Source organism: Antechinus flavipes, chromosome 3 (assembly GCF_016432865.1).
Source record: "Antechinus flavipes isolate AdamAnt ecotype Samford, QLD, Australia chromosome 3, AdamAnt_v2, whole genome shotgun sequence".
Classification (NCBI taxonomy): Eukaryota; Metazoa; Chordata; class Mammalia; order Dasyuromorphia; family Dasyuridae; genus Antechinus; species Antechinus flavipes.
Genome location: NC_067400.1, coordinates 452,063,591 through 452,082,927, shown reverse-complemented (window position 1 = coordinate 452,082,927; position 19,337 = coordinate 452,063,591). Strand labels below are relative to the sequence as shown.

At 34.3% G+C, this 19,337-nt stretch overlaps 1 protein-coding gene across 7 annotated transcripts in view; it reads left to right on the top strand.

The window, feature by feature from the left end:
• The window catches only part of FRY (FRY microtubule binding protein), a 514,411-nt gene that overhangs the window by 371,070 nt on the left and 124,004 nt on the right, over positions 1-19,337 (top strand). For all 7 annotated transcript variants that reach the window (XM_051986496.1, XM_051986491.1, XM_051986495.1 and 4 more), the window contains 3 exons: positions 5,009-5,116; positions 15,561-15,819; positions 17,531-17,713. In XM_051986496.1, the coding sequence (XP_051842456.1) occupies positions 5,009-5,116; positions 15,561-15,819; positions 17,531-17,713 (550 nt within the window). The remainder of the gene's footprint in view (positions 1-5,008; positions 5,117-15,560; positions 15,820-17,530; positions 17,714-19,337) is intronic.

The window sequence follows — 19,337 nt, the reverse complement described above, 5'->3', positions numbered from 1 at the left end:
TATCCATTTTTTCAATTGTATCTCATCTGGCGGGGGAGATAGGCAGATTTCCATGGGTGTCTGAACTAGTGCATATATTTTTAAGAAAAGGGATGTTGAGCAAAGATGCCCAACTCTACCTCAGGCCCCAGAAAACACTTAGAAATCTTGTCTTCAGCTCTTTCCAGTATCTAATATGACAAGAATTTGCCCAGCATAATTGCAAAAGCAATTGAACCCCACTCAACACTTCTGGTTATATTTATTTATAATGTGTATGTATGTATGTATATGTTTGTGTTTATGTGTATATATTGTATATAGATATGTGGTATGTATATGAATATATAATATGTGATATGTATGGTTACTTTTATTAACACCATTTAAAGAAATACTTACAGGGAAAAAAAATCACCATTCCCAAATGGTATAAGTTAATTTTTTTTCTTATATAAATATGTGTGTGTGTTTTATTATGTATTTTATACCATTTGAGAGTGGTTATTTGTGGATTGTTATTTCCTCAAAATATTTCTTTTGGTGATATTAATAGTAATAATACCTCATATTTACACAGTATTTTGTGGCTTACAAAGCACCTTGTTTATGTTTCATTTGGTCCCCACAACACTCCTATGACCTAACTACTGGAGTCATCTCATTCTAATATTCTGATAAAACTGATAATTAAGCAGCTTGTCCAGATAATAAAGGTCTAAGTGAAATTTGAACCCAGCTCTCTCTGACTCCAAATCCAGCACTATTATCCACTGTAGCAAAATGTTTGGCCCATAGACCTCCATGCCTAGAATTCTCTCTCTCTCCTCAATTCTGCCTCCTGGGTTCCCGAGCTTCCTTCAAGTCTCAGCTAAAATCTCACTTTTTGTAAGAAGCCTTTCACAATCCCCCCCCCCAATTCTAGTACTTTTCTCTATTAATTCTCTTTAATTTGTCATATTCATAGCTATATATGTACATATATATGTATGTGTATATTGTATTGTGCATAAATGTATGCACATATATGTTTACACATGTTTCTTGTTTGTTCATATCTGTTTTGACTATTATTTCTCCCATTAGACTGTGTAAGCTCCTTGAAAGAAGACACTTTTTTTGGGTATCCCTAATGCTTAGCACAGAAGTAGGTATTTAATAAATGTTTATTGACTGGTTAATAATAAAATATATGACTAATAGAGTTTATGAATGATGATCAAGAAGAATTAAAAGCCTCCTAAATGTGATGATACTAAAAATATGTAGGTATGCCTATGTGTGAATAATTCAGTTATCTATTAAACAAGCCCTACTCTATCATCTCTGTGTGAAAAATGACCCTGGGTGATCAGAGATAATTCCAGCGGAATCTAGGTTTTTTGACAGTGGTTTCTAAGGTGGAACGGCTTCAAGCTTAAGCCTAACTACAGATTATATGTCACGCCTCTGAGGGCCATCCTGCTAAATTTGGAGAGGCTCATTACAATCCACATCCCAGGCTATCTACCACTAAGTGATAAATTTTTTGCACCATACCAATTCATAAAGGCCATCTTAGAAAGTATGAAGGGTTATGATCTCCATCAACAAAGGGAGTATATACTTTGTTCCAGTTGTGAATCTTTTAAGTCATAAAACATATCATCTAAAACTTTCTAGAAGATTCTTCTTATTCATGGAACAATAAAGTGCTAGAATTGAACTTGAGTTCAAATATGAACTCACTAATTATGTGACTATGGGCAAGTCATTTAACCCCTGTTTCAATTTCCTCATCTGTAAAATGGGATAATAATAGCAACTACCTCCCAGGGTTGTTCTGAGGATCATATGAGAAAATAATTGTAAAGCAATTATTATTATTATCATTATCATCATCATCATCATTGCCTTTCCTCAATCTCAGTGATCCATATGGGCAAATAGATAAAGTAAGAATTTACAAATTTAACAGATTTTTTTCCATGATAGAACCTTATTAATCAATCAATCAATCAACAAACATTTACTAAGTACAAATTATTTACCAGGTACTTTCAGGTACTGGATATAAAAATGCAAAGAATATAAAATGTTCATTGAAAATAAATCTAAGACAAATACAAAATAAATACACAGTGTATGAGGGATAGGGGAAGACACAACTTGAAATTTTAATTCTACCTTTCCAAAAATAAAATGGAAACTGGACATGCCAATTAAAATAATATAAATCAAAACCAAGTTAAATACAGTCTCTCTTAATTCAGTTCAACAAACATTAAGTACCTACTGGGTTGTGCAAATCAGTAAGTCTTCCTAAGTTAACAGAGTCTCTGAAACAAAAAATCTGTAGAATTGAGGTTTGCTGTTTTGTCTGCAACTTTCCCAGTCTTTCTTCCTCTAGACATGAATCTGAAAGAGTATGTCAGCTACTTCTCCATTCTTTTCCCCTTTTATGAGTGATGCTATTGTTAGACATCTGGGTTAGCCAAAGATAACAACCATAATAAAAAGCTAATAAATAATTTGACATCTGCTAATAATGTTTCTTAGTTAAAGATTGTTGATGGTTCTTGTGCTTCCCATAAAGAAAGTTAGAGAAGAAGAGGAATCATGAATTAATTAAAGTTTTTAATCCAGGCAATGCTTTATCAGTCTTGCAGAGTTGATTTTCTACTTTAAGCCAACCAAAGTCAGCTGTTTCCAAGCAGCTCTAAAACTAATCCCAGCTGTTTAAAACATCTGGTAAGCAATCTTAGGAGAGTTTTTTAAAATTATATACATTAGTACAAGTGAAGAACAAGGACAGATCACCAGATTCCTATTATTGCTCTGTAGCTAGATAAAATTTTGGTTTAAAGGCATAACTTACCATCAGTGGTTGGAAGAAACTTTATAATTACTCTTCCTCAGGAGTCATAAAAAACTCATGAGAAAGGTCTGTTAAAAGGACTACAATGTCCAACTATGTTTTTCAACTGACACAAATGCTTACATTTTAATTTTTTTCACTAATAGTTCTTTCCCAAGATAATAACCTTGTAAATACCTACTAAGAAACAATCTCACACAATAAAACATCATCTTAAGAAACAGTGAAAAGCATGTCTGACTATAAATTTCCTATAATGTGAATGAATTTTACTTGGCATATGTCTGTGTTTTTTGTAGTCACCATTTCATGAGTGAATGGCTTCTCATACTATCTACCTCATGAAAGAAAGAAGACAGATTCAAAATGCATAATGAGTCCTGTACATTGGAGATAGGGAATATAGAAATTTGGTTTTTTGATGGTGCAAATTTGTTATAAAGATTTTGGTCTTGACTTGTTTTTTTTTTTTTTTAATGAGAAGGTAAGGTAGAAAAGATAGGAAATAAATGCTTCTTTGATTGAAAAAAAAATTTAGACAGAAATTGTGACCCAAAAAAAAGAGCAACAGGCTTCTGAGTTGTTTTGTATCTTCAATACTATCTTTTCCTAACAGGATATTAACTTTGAATCAATCCAGCATTCTTTGTCAAGAAAATAAAATGTTAGAGTTAAGTAGAAAATCATAACCTCTCCTAAGTAAATTATTTTAAAGCACTTCCAATTTATTTCATTTTTCTATAAAAATTAATGAGAAAGTAAGCAATAAGAGAGCCAAACAGATCATTTACTTAATAGATGATAGATAGATAGATAGATAGAAAGAAAGAATAAAAAATCAAAGCACTTTGCCATGAAATGTATCTTGCAAATTTTACACAGTATAATTACAGTATAGACAGGATGCTCAAGGTAGGTATGCTTTGTGTACATTCTTCACAGTCTCAGCAATGTGATTAAAAAGAAGATAAAATATTCTCATAGAGCTCTATCCTGTCTAGATAATTTCAAAGATCAGAAACATCATGTACTCTTATCCCTAGAGCAGGCTATGCCCATTTTTTAGACAGAACTAGATTGTGGAGCACATTTTTTAAAGTTAGATCCATTGTATCCCCTGGAATATGTAGAAAGAAGAGTAAGTCTCTTAGAGATATCTTCAGTTGTCTATTGGAGGAGGAGTTTCATGTCATTAGTGCCCTATTTTTGAATGTTGTCTTTGGGAATGAATATAGTGTAATCCTCACTGATTATGGTTGAGTTTGGTGATCTTTTCAGTAGGAAGAGGAAGAGGGACTGGGCCTATAATTTGATTGTTATAAGGAATTCCCAAATGAGAAAACTCCCTCTACTAAAGTGGGTCAAGTATTGCTTAGAACATGAAGAGATAAAATGACTTAAGCAGCCAGTATGTGTAAGAGATATAATTTAAACCTAGTTCTTTCTGGCTCCAAGAAAGCTTTCTGTTCACTACTCCTTACTGACTTTCATATTTTCAGTGTAATCAAAGAATACTAGGTTCCATGGACCTATAAAATGAATTCAAACCATTTTAAGAGTATGTCAGGTAGAGTACATTAGAAAGAGTTTTGGATTTGCAATCAGATGACTTTTATCCTAATCCTGACATTGCCACTTACTACTTGTGTGATCTTGACCATTCCTTTCCTCTCTGTGACTTTCAGTTTCCTCATTTGTGAGACAAATGTAAGAGAATTAAACTCATTGATTTTTAGGTCCCTTCCAGCTCTAACAGCCTATAATTAATTCTATAATACTGACATCAACATTTTGGTACATAAACATTTTCTCCTCAAATCCACAGCTGTGTCTTTCATTTAAACTTTCTTCAAATGTCTTGGAGCTCACCAATCTAAATGTTTATACCTTAGAAAATAATTATAAAATAGTGAATTTAATGCTGTACTATGAGAAGCCCTGGGTTCTTATCTCTGCCACAAACTAGCTATGTGACCTTGTCCAGATCATTTAACTTTTCTAGGACACTTAATTTCTGTGAAAAAATAAGGGAGTTGGTCTAAATGGTCTTTAAAATAGCTATCTTTAAAATTCTGTGATTCTACAAACCTTTATGTATAAAGATATGAATTCATTTATTTTAATTTTCAGAACATTTTAAAATTATATAAACATACTGTTTTCCACTTTCAGGGGTGAGAGAAAGCCAAAAATTGACCTTTTCAGAACCTGTGTTGCTGCAATTCCTCGACTGCTTCCTGATGGGATGTCCAAACTTGAGCTGATTGACTTGCTAGCCAGGTAAGTGAGCAAATAATGCAGTGACTTTGGGACGGTAGACTACAATTGACTCTCATGCTAGGTAATATTTCCCAAAATTACAAACTAGTTGTTAACTCAGTCACCAATATTGAAAACATACATATTGTCAGCAAACCATTGTTAGGTCCTATAGGGGATATTGAGAATTGGAACATGACTTCAAGGAGCAGATAATCTAAGTTAAGAAACAAGTCATGTACATCTAGTAGTACCTGTTTCAAAAAGTTTTTCCAAAAACCTCATTGATTCCCTATCACCTCCTAACTGCTCTATGAGTTCAAAGTTATTTTCATTATATACGAAGACATTTTGATTTTTAAGCAATAAATATGATGCTCTAATCCATCTCTGAATTTGCACTTATGTGTCAATATGTGTCAAATAGGTGTCAACTTCTGTGTTTATCCCTGGAGATACAAAGGCAGGATTAAATGACAATCCTTTTCTTCCAGGTACTAAGATTCTGTCAGTGAGAAGCTTGTAAATATGTAGGTAGATGCAAAATAAATAAATAGTCATGGTGAAGGAAGCAGTAGGAATGGGTTGCTCAGGAAAGGTTTCCGGTGGAAGTTAGTGTTTGAGCCAAATCTTTGAAGGAAATGAAAGACTCTGAGAGTGGAGGAGAAAAAGGAACATACTCCAGGAATGAGGGAGAGGTATGACCAAGGCAAAGGCAGGGATTCAGGAAACCAAATATCTGACATAAGGAACAGTAAGAAAACTGATTTGTCTCAATTATAGAATGTGTGACAAAGAGTAATGTATAATAAGGCTGGAGATAAATGAGGAGGCAGGTTGTGAAGAGCTTTACATTCCAAACAGAGGACTTTGAATTTAATCCTAGTGGTATTTAAGAGTCACTGGAATGAGAAGAAAAATTGGATGATTATTCAACAATTTGAAATGCCACCCATCCTAACCAAATCCAACTAAAATTCCATCTTCTCAATAAAACCTTCAATGATTGGAAATTATCTATGTCCCTCAACCTTCATATAACACTTTTCTTGAATGTCTCTAATATTCTTTTGTACTATTGCATGTAAACATATTTTATTTATATGTAAATATATTTCAGTTCCTTCACTGCACTACAAGCCACTAAAAAAATTAGGGCCCATGACTTAATTTTTGTGTGTGTCTTCCTTTAATGTACACAATGATAACTCATACAAATTAAGAAGTCTCTATTCTCCCCCTTCCCCCCCCCTCAAAAAAAAAGTTAACATCATGTTGCATTTCAAATTTTGTCTCTAATTTCCTTGGTTGGACTCCGTGTGAACTTTTCTTTTACAAATAGTAGTTAATGTGAAATACTTTACCCATTTTAAAGTATTTTATAAAGGTCAGTAATTATTATTATTTGCTCTGTCCAAAAGTCTATAACACTTGAAGTTTAGGTTATTAACCTCTGGTGAATTGGTAAAATAAAGAGATAGGGCTAGACACAGACCAAGAAAACATTAAAGAATGAAGAGTGCATTATTAAAGACAAGCAGATAGGATGCCTTTCTTAGGTTTTATGTCTTCTCTTTAGTACAGGCTTAGAGAGGCTTAGAGAAGAAATTCAGTATTTTTACATTTTATTTTATTGATGCTTAATTTGGTGGGTTTGGAAGCAGAACTCAAATGATTTTGTGACTGAACTTCTCTGTTCTCCAGAATCTATGTAGACCTTAATGACAGCCATTACATTGAGATCTTATAGGTTTCTTTCACCCAGGGAGCTAAAGACAGAATATCTGGCTACTCCGTGTAAAAGAGTGATCTTAACAATTCTGTTAACAACTTAATCTAACCAGACCTGAGTCATGTAGGGGAGGGAATTCTATTTGATTTCATTGGAATGCAATTGCTATTTTTAGTGTGGCATGTTTATTATTATGTACATTCTTACCAAGCCAGAGGCAATGGGTGCTGTTTTTATAAGTCAAAAGAACAAATAAATATTCGTGTGCCTCCTAGTCTTGAGGAGAAGTTAAGAACATGGCAAAGTTGGTTGGTAGAACCCATTATGAAACCATTGTCATAGAAAACCTCAATCAATTCATCTCAGATAAAATTAATTATTTGATATCTCTAATCTCCATCTTCAGATCTTCAGATCATCTTCGGATATTCTAGGGGCACAGAATTCAAATCAAACTGCTTACATTTTTCCAGAGAAAGAAAGATAGATAGATAGATAGATAGATGGATGGATGGATGGATGGTTAGATACATAGATAGATAGATAGATAGATAGATAGATAGATAGATGGATAGTTAGATACATAGATAGATAGATAGATACAGAGATAGATACAGAGATACAGAGATACAGAGATAAATAGATAGATAGATAGATAGATAGATAGATAGATAGATAGATAGATAGATGGATGGATGTGGCAGATAATATATGAAAGAGCCAGAGAGCTTATGGAACTTACTGTTTTAGAAGTACTACTGTTATCAGCCTATCAAATGCTATAGAAAAATCTGTCTTATTTTTAAAGATTAAATTAATTTAAATAGAAGTTTTGCCATTCCTTATTACAGGATAATGTGTGATCCGAAGTGTTACTCAAATATCTATATGAATTCAAATGTACAGAGAGTAATTCTGGTTTACTAAAGACTAGGAGAGGCAATTTCCTAACATAATTTATGGATTTTTTGTGATTCAATTTTCAAACTTGCTTAGGTAATGTAACTATGAACATGTTATCATATACTCGAAATGACATATTTTCAACAAATTTTTCTACATGGTGTGATTGTTCATTGTTAAGGAAGTAATTGTTCATGGCAAGCCAAGTCTAAACAGTAAACAATTATTTAGTATTTGGTGGATGCTGGATGTTGTGCTAAGCACTGAGAATACAAATACAAAGAGGAACCAAAAAAAAAAAAAAGACCCCACCCTCAAGGAGCTAAGAGGTCCTTAGGGGGACCTAAGGGGTTAACAGAACAAAAAAACCAAAGGAGCTGAAAAGGGAAAGGTAAAAAAGAAGCACAGGAGCATGGCAGCAAAGGACAAGGATCGTTATAGGATTCTCACTAGAGGAAGAAGGAGGCTGCAGGAGAATGGCAGCAATGGAAAAGAAAATCCCAAAGTCTCAGATCTGGAGAAGGGACAAAACAAGCTGTATATTTTCATTTCCCCAAATAGCAACCCATTCGGAGCTTTTCAAAGAGATAAGAACATGCTCTGGTTTTTGCCCCTAGTCACGCCCACTGGGATCACTATAAGCATCCTTTTAGTCTTCCTTAGTTGACTGTTATATCTTCCATGGCAGCTTTTCCAGTTTCCTCTGCCTCTCCACCACCTGGACCCCCTTCCTTCAAAATAGAGAACTCAGTTTCCTAGCCGGCTGCAGACCTCTGAAACTCAGACTTTTCAATTCTGCCAAACCTCATTAATCAATATGTGCAAACAATGCTAACATCAGCCAACTCTAAGACAAAATAAATGCTTCTTAAAAGTCCCTTAAAACTCTTTTGTACCAATGCTCATAACCAGCTTCTCTCTCTGCCCAGCTGGAGGCTCTGTGTTTTCTTCCAAGGTGATAGTCTGACAAGTCTATATCAATCAGCACTGCCTTCAAATGTTCACAGGCTATCTGAGTCTCAAATGTGGGGAAAGCAAAAGCTAGTCCCAATCAAGAACTAGAGGAGACTGATGCATTTCTTATAGTTCTGGCTATGGATATTCCTAAATTTTTTCACTATATGATTTGATGAGTAATTTATTATAAAAAACTACTGATGAAGTTATTTATATTTTATCTCTCAGTATTCTGTCCTATCAGAGAGTCCAGATATGCTGATTAGTTTTTAATAGCACAAGCATATATGTTTAAGACATCAAATTGCAGAAGTGCTTGTATTTCTCTCTTTTTTTCTCAATTACAAGTAAAATAAAATTTAACATTTGTTTTTTTTTTAATTTTCATTTCTAAATACCCTTCCTCCCTCTTCTGCTTTCTCCTTGAAAAGGCAAGTGTTTTATCTTATTATTAAGAAATAACTTCTAGGTAAAAAATTTGGTCAGAACAACTCAGTCACAAAATGGAGCTAATTGGGTCAGGTTGACAAACTTATTCCTACTATCTTACTAAGATAATAAAAGTCATTCTCACTACCATTTCAAAACCTTCTGATTATTCCCAGCATCTATTCCTTAGCTTCATACCCTAAAGAAGTAGTGAGCCTTCCCCTTGCCAAGGATAAACCCTACTACTTCTAAAATATTTCTATACCTGATCCCATTGCATTTTACTCATTAAAAGCTTCCTCCCTTAATCATTCCCTTTCTCTTTCTCTTATCTTCAGGATTTCTTCTTTTCTATATATGTATCCATATCCTCCTTTTTTAAAAAAAATTTTTTTTAATATTATTTAAGTTAAAGATGATACCCAAGATTCAATGTTTTGCTCTCCTTTGGACAATTCATAAGGCATTTATTAAATACTTAATATGTTCCAGGTACCATGACGGATGCTGGAGATATAAGTTCAAGGAAGAAAGATAGTTTTTGCCCTCTAGTAGTCTAAATACTAATTAGGGAAGATAATATTCAAAGTGTGGGAAGGGAAGGGTGAGCCATGCAGCAGAATGGTGTGGTTTAGAAGTCCATGGATACCTGGTCTTCAACAAAGTAAGGCAAACACTGAGGGAGCTGAGGGAGCCAAGGACAGAATCCAGCCCATTGTGGGGAAGAGATGGAAGAGCTGAGTAGAGGCAACATAGCCTAGAGAAGTCTGAGATTAATCCACCCCCAGGACTGCAACTACCATTTCTAAGCAAATGGCTTCCAAAATCTATCTCCAAGTTTAATTCCTCACAACTCTAGAGCTACAAATCCAGATCTGCATCTTCAGCCATCTATAGGACATTCACTTGGATGTCCCCCAGTACCTCAGACTTAATATGTCCCAAATCACATTTATCATCTTTCCCCTAAAACCTGTTTTATTCTTCCCTTTAGAACTGATTCTGCAAAATTAGGCATGGACCCACACTTAACACCATATACCAAGATAAGATCAAAATGGGTCTATGACCTAGGCATAAAGAACGAGACTATAAATAAATTAGAGGAACATAGAATAGTTTATCTCTCAGACTTGTGGAGGAGAAAGAAATTTGTGACCAAAGATGAACTAGAGACCATTACTGATCACAGAATAGAAAATTTCGATTACATCAAATTAAAAAGCTTTTGTACAAATAAAACTAATGCAAACAAGATTAGAAGGGAAGCAACAAACTGGGAAAACATTTTCACAGTTAAAGGTTCTGATAAAGGCCTCATTTCCAAAATATATAGAGAACTGACTCAAATTTATAAGAAATCAAGCCATTCTCCAATTGATAAATGGTCAAAGGATATGAACAGACAATTTTCAGAGGATGAGATTGAAACTATTACCACTCATATGAAAGAGTGTTCCAAATCATTATTGATCAGAGAAATGCAAATTAAGACAACTCTGAGATACCACTACACACCTGTCAGATTGGCTAAGATGACAGGAAAAAATAATGATGAATGTTGGAGGGGATGCGGGAAAACTGGGACACTAATGCATTGTTGGTGGAGTTGTGAACGAATCCAACCATTCTGGAGAGCAATCTGGAATTATGCCCAAAAAGTTATCAAATTGTGCATACCCTTTGATCCAGCAGTGTTTCTATTGGGCTTATATCCCAAAGAAATACTAAAGAAGGGAAAGGGACCTGTATGTGCCAAAATGTTTGTAGCAGCCCTGTTTGTAGTGGCTAGAAACTGGAAAATGAATGGATGCCCATCAATTGGAGAATGGCTGGGTAAATTGTGGTATATGAATGTTATGGAATATTATTGTTCTGTAAGAAATGACCAGCAGGATGAATACAGAGAGGACTGGCGAGACTTACATGAACTGGTGCTAAGTAAAATGAGCAGAACCAGGAGATCATTATACACTTCGACAACGATATTGTATGAGGACATATTTTGATGGAAGTGGATTTCTTTGACAAAGAGACCTGAGTTTCAATTGATAAATGACGGACAAAAGCAGCTACACCCAAAGAAAGAACACTGGGAAACGAATGTAAACTATCTGCATTTTTGTTTTTCTTCCCGGATTATTTATACCTTCTGAATCCAATTCTCCCTACGCAACAAGAGAACTGTTCGGTTCTGCAAACATATATTGTATCTAGGATATACTGCAACATATCCAACATATAAAGGACTGCTTGCCATCTAGGGGAGGGGGTGGAGGGAGGGAGGGGGAAAAAAATCGGAACAGAAACGAGTGTCAATATAATGTAATTATTAAATAAAAAATTAAAAAAATAAAAAAATTTTAAAAAATTAAAAAAAAAAAAAAAAAGAACTGATTCTGCAGCTACAATATCTTTCAAATATGTCCCATGATCTCTAGGCCTACTGTTGCTAGATGAACACAGAGGCCCATTACCATCTACCTCCCTGGACTGTTGCCTCAGTTTTCTAAAATGTCTTCTACTAATGCTCACTTTTACCCTCCAATTCTTGCTTCTCATAGCTTCCAAAACAATCTTGCTCATGACTAGATCTACCCATATTGTGCTGATGGTTTAAGAAAATAAAATCCTTTAGTGATTCCTAGTGGTCCACCAATTAATATTCAAACTCCTTCATTCCTTTCAACTCAACAAACATTAATTAAGCTTCTACTATGAGAGACAGCACAGCCTCACTTCCATGTCTTTACTTATATTTTTCTCCAACCCTGAAATGTCCTTCCCTCTTCCCATTTTCTATTAACTTCCTACCCATTCTCTACAATCCCGCTCAGATGCTACTTCCTCCACTATGAAGCCTTCCCTGATCTCTTCTGTCCTAACACTTTTTCCCTTTAGTACAGGGTTTCTTAATCTTCTTAATGTTGTAGACCCCTTCATAGACTAGTGATACCTATGGATCATCTCACAAAATAATGATTTTTAAATACATAAAATAAAATACATAGGATTTTAAAGTAAACCAAAGATTAATGAAAATAAAGAACTAATTTTTTTTACTCATCTGAGTTCATGGGTCCCTTGCAAAGCAGCTTAGGGGTTCTCAGGTTAAGAACCCCTGCTTCAGGCCTTATATAGCAGGTGGTTTTTTGCTACTTTGTATAGATTGTCACATAGAACATAAGCTGCAGAAATACAGGAATCATGTATTATCTAAGTTTTGTATCTCCTCCAATATCTAATACGCAGTAAGTGTTCTGAATACAGTAGGCATTTAATAGATGTCCATTGAATTAACTTACCTTCAAGTAAAAGTTTCCTATGAAACATCCCATGTCTTGTTTGCTAGGAAGGTGACTTTGTCAAAGTCTGGGTTTTTTCCCTTTTTTGAAATATTTAGCAGCTGTGCCCTTACTTATTCAGTAACAACCTTGTAAGAGGAGCACATACCCTTGTGACCACACAGCTTAGTTATTCTAAATTGCTCCTATGAGGGTTTCCAGGACTGTTTTCCCTGGCACACACGGCTCCTGGAGAATGCAGCAGCATGTGTGCATAGGAATCTGAGCAATTGTAATCATCCTCTGCTTGGTTAGTGCCAGCTGATGGAAGGGGACGGCTGTCAGTCATGTCAGCCATTCTGGTTTCATTTGGTATGTTTTCATGCCATAGTTTTTGTAGCTGCCTATTTTGGAGCTTTTCATGGCTTCATTTAGGTTTAGGCACATATTCTGCAAGGCAACTGATAAAAATTTAGCAGCTTGTAGTAAAGGAAAAAAATAGGATCTATCTAAGACTCTTGATACTATAATAGCCTTCTAGAAGCCCTTCATGGTCCCAGGCTATTCAGACAGTCAATAAATATTTACTAAGTACCTATTATATGCCAGGCAAGGAGTACAAAGAAAGGCAAAAGTCCCTGCTCCTGATGGGAAGAGACAATATATAAAAGGAAGCTGAAGACAGGCAGGGAAGGTACCCTACTTGGGGCATAAGGAAAATCCAGAGGAGTATAACTGGATACAGAATAAAGAGATGATTGATTTGGGTGCCCTTCCTTAAATGAAAGGTCCAGGAGAAAGCTTCTGCTTCCACCTTCCACAGTCTCCAGCCAAAGGTTAAGAGAAAGCCCAGGAGAAAGGGTGTTCAGAATGTGCATCCTTACAGTACAAAGCTTGCTTCCTCTTATTAATTAATAAGCACCAGCTACAAGTTCTTTTCTTGAAAGACAATTTTTATTTCTTTTTTTTTCTGAGGCAGTTGAGATTATGTGACTTCCTGGAGTCACACAGTTAGGAACTATTAAGTGTCTGAGGCTGGATTTCAACTCAGGTCCTCCTGACTTCGGGGCCAGTTCTCTGTTCACTGAGCTATCTAGCTGCCCCAGTTTTATTTCTTAAAAGCAAGAAATTGTACTGTACAGAGTAATAGATTTGGTGTTAGAAGACTTGAAGTTTGAAAACTTGTTCTGCCCATTTACCAGCAGAGAAACCTAAGTAAGTCACATGTCTACTTTGTGCCTCAATTTCTCCTTAAAGGAACAATAATATCTATATTACCTAAACTGTACATTTGTTATAAAGATGACATACACACACACACACACACACACATATATAAAACATGGGCTGTGCATATGTATGTATGTGTGTGTAGTATTATACATGCTATATGTATATATAGGACTGTATTAACTGTTATATAAACTATATATATATATATATATATATATATATATATGTCACTGTATACACTGTAAGATGTTAAGATATAATTATCATCCCTTATTATTTATTGTGACTTTCATTGACCTCAGCAATCAGAAAGCTTCTTTTTTGTGGTAGGTTTTTCTTTAATTGGAATTTCCAAGAGTGCAAAAAGATGGCTATATTGTGCATTGCACATAAGTGGGTCATTTAAAAATTCTTGTTGAAATTGCAATTAATTCTTACATTATGCTTTTGTCTTGGGATTTGGGGGATTTGTTTTGTTGTTTTTTAAGCAAGTTTCTTAAATATATGAATACCATCAATTAAGAATGATGGCATCCCATTTGGATTAAGCTGTAGTTGGGATTACCTGGTACACCAGAGTCTTATAATGGTTCCAAATTGTATGATTTGACATTAGAAACAGATTCTTTATTTTAAATTGTGCTGAGTAAAGGTTGAAATTAAGCTAATAGAAAGGCTATTGAACAGACTGACCTTTATAACTAAAAAAATTACATCTAAATAGATCATGAAATGGCTTTAATTGTTGATTTTGAATATCTTTATTTGCATATTTTTATGACCAATCTCATCACTCCTGGTCAACATCTGTTGAATTCCCCGAATATGCTAAGTGTTATATTGGGGACTATGTTGATGCATGGTTTAAATTAGAGATTTGGTTCTAAGTCATTAGATATACTCAGGGAGAGTCTAACTTGCAAATAATGGTAGATGATTTATCATTTATACCTTTAAATTAGAAATCCAGATCAAGGCCCTATAAATTTTATTCCTGAAACAAAATGCCTTTCATCTAGAAATAAATCACCTCAACTGGGAACACCTCCACTAAGAACTTATAACATCCTTTAGAAATAAATAGGATTTGATTATTGGGATATTAAAATATAGTCTGTCACTAATTTAATGCTATATAGATGGAATAATCAATCAGAAAACATTGAATAAGTATCTACAATGTCTCAAGCATTGACTAAGTGCTGGGGATGTAAAGAAAGGCAAAATACACAGTCCTTGCCCTCATAGTGTTCACATTCTAAAAAAGGAAAAATATGTAAACAACTATGCACATGCATGCAAGGGTAAATGGAAGGTAGTCAGAGGAAAGACACTAACCATGGCAAGGGGAGGGTGGTAGGGGAAGAGGAGAGAAAGGGAGTCCAAGAAAGGCCTTTTTCAGAAAGTGGAATTTGCACTGAATATTAAAGGAAACCATAGAGAAGATGAGGATAAAGTGCATTCCGGTCTGGCACATAGTGCTTCATAAATACCTATTGGTTTGGTGATTGGTCAGTGAAAAGGAAGAAAGTCAGGAAATGAACTCTCATCCTTCTAATAGATAAATTTTATTCCTGCAATGAATCCTATTACTCATTTAATCACTGAAATTTCTGAAACAGTGACTTAAATTTCCTTAGGCTTATTTATTTTATCTTTAAAATATAATTATTTCATAGGAAATAGTATCTAGAAAGTTAGCTGCATTACTGGTTTAGTTTTGGGAAGTTTTTGGACAACATCTATTAATTCATTTATATTATAAGGCACTTCCAATGAAAAAATTCCCTCTATTAGGGCAAATCAGCAATTAATCTACTATTACAATTAACTGGGTCCTGGGAAGTTACCTTTAATCTGCACACATTATTTATATGAAAAGCAAACAAGGTGAATCATTTGTCTGCGTTCCTTTTTACTCCCATAGGCTGTCTATCCACATGGATGATGAACTTCGACACATTGCCCAGAATTCCCTTCAGGGGTTACTTGTTGACTTCACAGACTGGAGAGAAGATGTGTTGTTTGGTTTCACTAATTTCCTCCTGCGAGAAGTCAATGACATGCATCACACCCTCCTAGATACATCCCTGAAACTGCTACTCCAATTGCTTACTCAGTGGAAACTTGTCATCCAGACCCAAGGCAAAGTGTATGAACAAACCAACAAGAATAGAGGTTCAGAGGTAAGTTTCAGGAAGGAAATCAGTCCTGTTCTGGGAGTTTGTTTAGTGTTGTCTTAAGAGTTTTCTCTCCAAATTATGTTCTTATGCTTAATTCATTTGTATGGCTCACAATCCAGAAAAATTATCCATTCATTCATGAGTCTCCCCAGATCTACTCTCCCTATGAGTGATATATTCTCTCTCCCCCATGAAATAGACCTGAGGAGCCAAGAGATTCGAGTTAGATTTGCTTACAAAAATGGAGCTAATTTTTTCAAATAATGAATGTTCTCACAGATTTGTTAATGAAAGAAAAATTTTAAATAATAGGGAGTTTTTGGTCCAAAATAGAACTTGAAAACACATGTAAAAAGTCTGTAGCCTGCTCCACAGTATGGTGATCATTTGGGGGAAGTGTACTTGTCTCTTTGTCAGATGTCCCTAGAGAGAGAAAAAACTCATCATTTTCTTCTCTCTGCTCAAGGAATTATCTGAAGGAAAAGTATCTAATATAAAGATCAGAAGTTGGTGATTGACAAAGCAATGAGCAATTTGAGGGCTGTTGCTACAGAATGAAACAAACCAGGGGAGCAGGATAGGTTTTACCAGATCATTCCAAAAGTCAGGAGTATTTATTATTCTATTATTAAAATATAACTAATAATAGGGAGGCAGCAACACATAGTGACTAGAGATTTGGCTTTGAAGCCAAGAAGACCTGGATTCAAGTCTTGCCTCAGTCACATACTGGATGAGTAAACTTGGGTAAGTCACTTTACTTTTCACCTGCAAAGAACATACCAATGTGAATTTATAGAATATTCTCCTCCAGGAGTCTCTAAACTAATGAAATCATAAGTCCAATCCCTATTACTGCCCTAAAATTATTAATATTTAGATAATATTTAATAATATTGATATATTAATTTAAATTTATGCTATTGAACTTTATTGATAATTAATGTTAATAATTAATAAATATTTAATTTGACTAATAGATGATATTTGTAATCCCTAATACTGGGGAGACTGAAGCTGGTGGATTACTGGAACTCAGAAAATCCCAAACTAAGTCTGTCACCAATATAATACACCCTTGAGAGTGGGAACCACCAGGCTGCCTTAAGAGGAACAAATACCCCCAGGTTGGAGATAGAGCAGATAAAACTTCTACACTGATCAGTGGTGGATTCAGGTCTGGGACTGGCCACTGGCCTTCCAGTCAGGGCAAGGTAGTAAAATTCAGTCTCAAAAAAAAAAATTTACCTTAGAATCTAGAGTTTTCCAGATTCGATTCAAGCTCCATCTTCTACATGCAGCCTTTTATCCAACTATCTTGTATCTATCAATATATAATAGCAGATGTACAAGTTACTTTTCTTGATTGAATATAAATTCTTTGAGTACAGGGATTATTCTATTTTTGCCTTTGTATCTCCAATGTCTACTTTAGTGCCAGGCATAAAATAGCACTTAATAAATAATTGTTGATTAATTCATATTTAGAAAAAGATAATTCTCATTAGAGACAATAGTTGACTGTATTACAGAATAAGTCAGTTTATTTAAAAAAAAAAAAAAACACACACACACAAGCGATCCCTGACAGATAAATAGATTTACAGGCATCTGTGTTACTATGTCAATTTTTGAAATTATTATATAATAGTATCTTCCCTCCCTGCCAGTGGTCTTTGTGTTTTCTGAGTGAGCTGTGCTTGTTGTATTTCAGCTGATACCTAATGGATCCAGTCACAGAATACCAACAGAACGAAGTCCTTATTCCAGTGTATTACATGCTGTGGAAGGATTTGCCCTTGTGTTATTATGCAGTTTCCAGGTGGCCACACGCAAACTAGCTGTTTTGATACTCAAAGAAATCCGGGCTTTATTTGTTGCACTGGGCCAGCCAGAGGTACGGGATTTACTTTCTGAATTTTCAGGTGTCATCCAGGGGTTAATATAAAACAAAAAAACTATGAAGTATCACTTTTTCTGTTTTATATTCATCCTACCCCATTAGATGAAAAATAAGCAACAGACTTAGCTTTAGTTGGACATTGTACCCACCTTATTCGTGACATGCTGAAATATTAACCACTTACTCCCTTATGGGAGGCCTACTATGTGCAGAGACTTGTAGTAGGGTCTATGAAAAATTTATAAAGAAAAAAGGCAGCCCATTGCCTTTCAGATAGGAGTAGGGAGACATGTTTCAGTCTAATTGAAGACACAAAATACATACCTAAAAAGAATGATAAGATGTAAATAATTATTATTCTTAATATTCTAATGTTCAATTCATGTGGAAGGTATACTCACACACACACACACACACACACACACACACACATATATATATATCTATATGTTTATATGTGTGTATATATGGGCTGTCTCTTAACATAATTTTCATCTATTAAAACTTAAAAACTGCACTAAGACTTTTAGTATTCCATATAAATAGAAATGAGTATTATGTGTATGTGCGTGGGTATAAGCTAACAATCTTGCTTCATTAGCAGATATCTTTTATATATATATATATATATATATATATATATATATATATATATATATATATATATATATATATATATATATATGTATACATATCTATATGTTTATATGTGTGTATATATGGGCTGTCCCTTAACATAATTTTCATCTATTAAAACTTAAAAACTGCACTAAGACTTTTAGTATTCCATATAAATAGAAATGAGTATTATGTGTATGTGCGTGGGTATAAGCTAACAATCTTGCTTCATTAGCAGATATCTTTTATATATATATATATATATATATATATATATATATATATATATATATATATATATATATATATATATAATAAAATCTATAATAATAATGAAAATCAAGTATATCAATGTGATAAACTATATTAGTCACACTAAAAACTGTAATATTTAAATTCATAACAGCTTTGGTAAAAATCTTTAAAATCTCAGTGCTTTTAAATCTGAGTCTCAACTTATTTTACTTCTTTTGTTAGATCTCAATAAGTTACAGTTAAGGAACTTATGAAGATTAGTAAACATGTAAGTAAAGGACAGCTAGGTAGTATAGTGAGTGGTATACCTGAGTCAGCCAGAATCGCACTTGGAGGCAGGAAGACCAAAGTTCAAATCCAGCCTCAGACATTTACTAGCTTCATACCCTTGGCAAATCACTTAACCTTCTTTATCTGCTGAAGAAGAAAATGGCAAACCACTCCAGTATCTTTGCCAAGAAAACTCTCCCAAAAAGGATCATGAAGAGTCTGACATGACTGAAAACAACCAAAACACCATATAATAACATTAAAGGCTCAAGTTTCTTATTTATTAAAAGGTTTGTTTTTGCATATAATTCACTTTTATCCTTTCTGGGAGAATAACCATATTTTTTGATTCTCCCTTATGTGCCAAAAAGCATACATTCTCTAAAGAAGTTGAACTAAATAAATTGACTGCCAGAATTCTTTTCTCTGAGATTCTGAGCTTCTGACAGGATGAAAAAGGCCTTCTCTTAGCCTC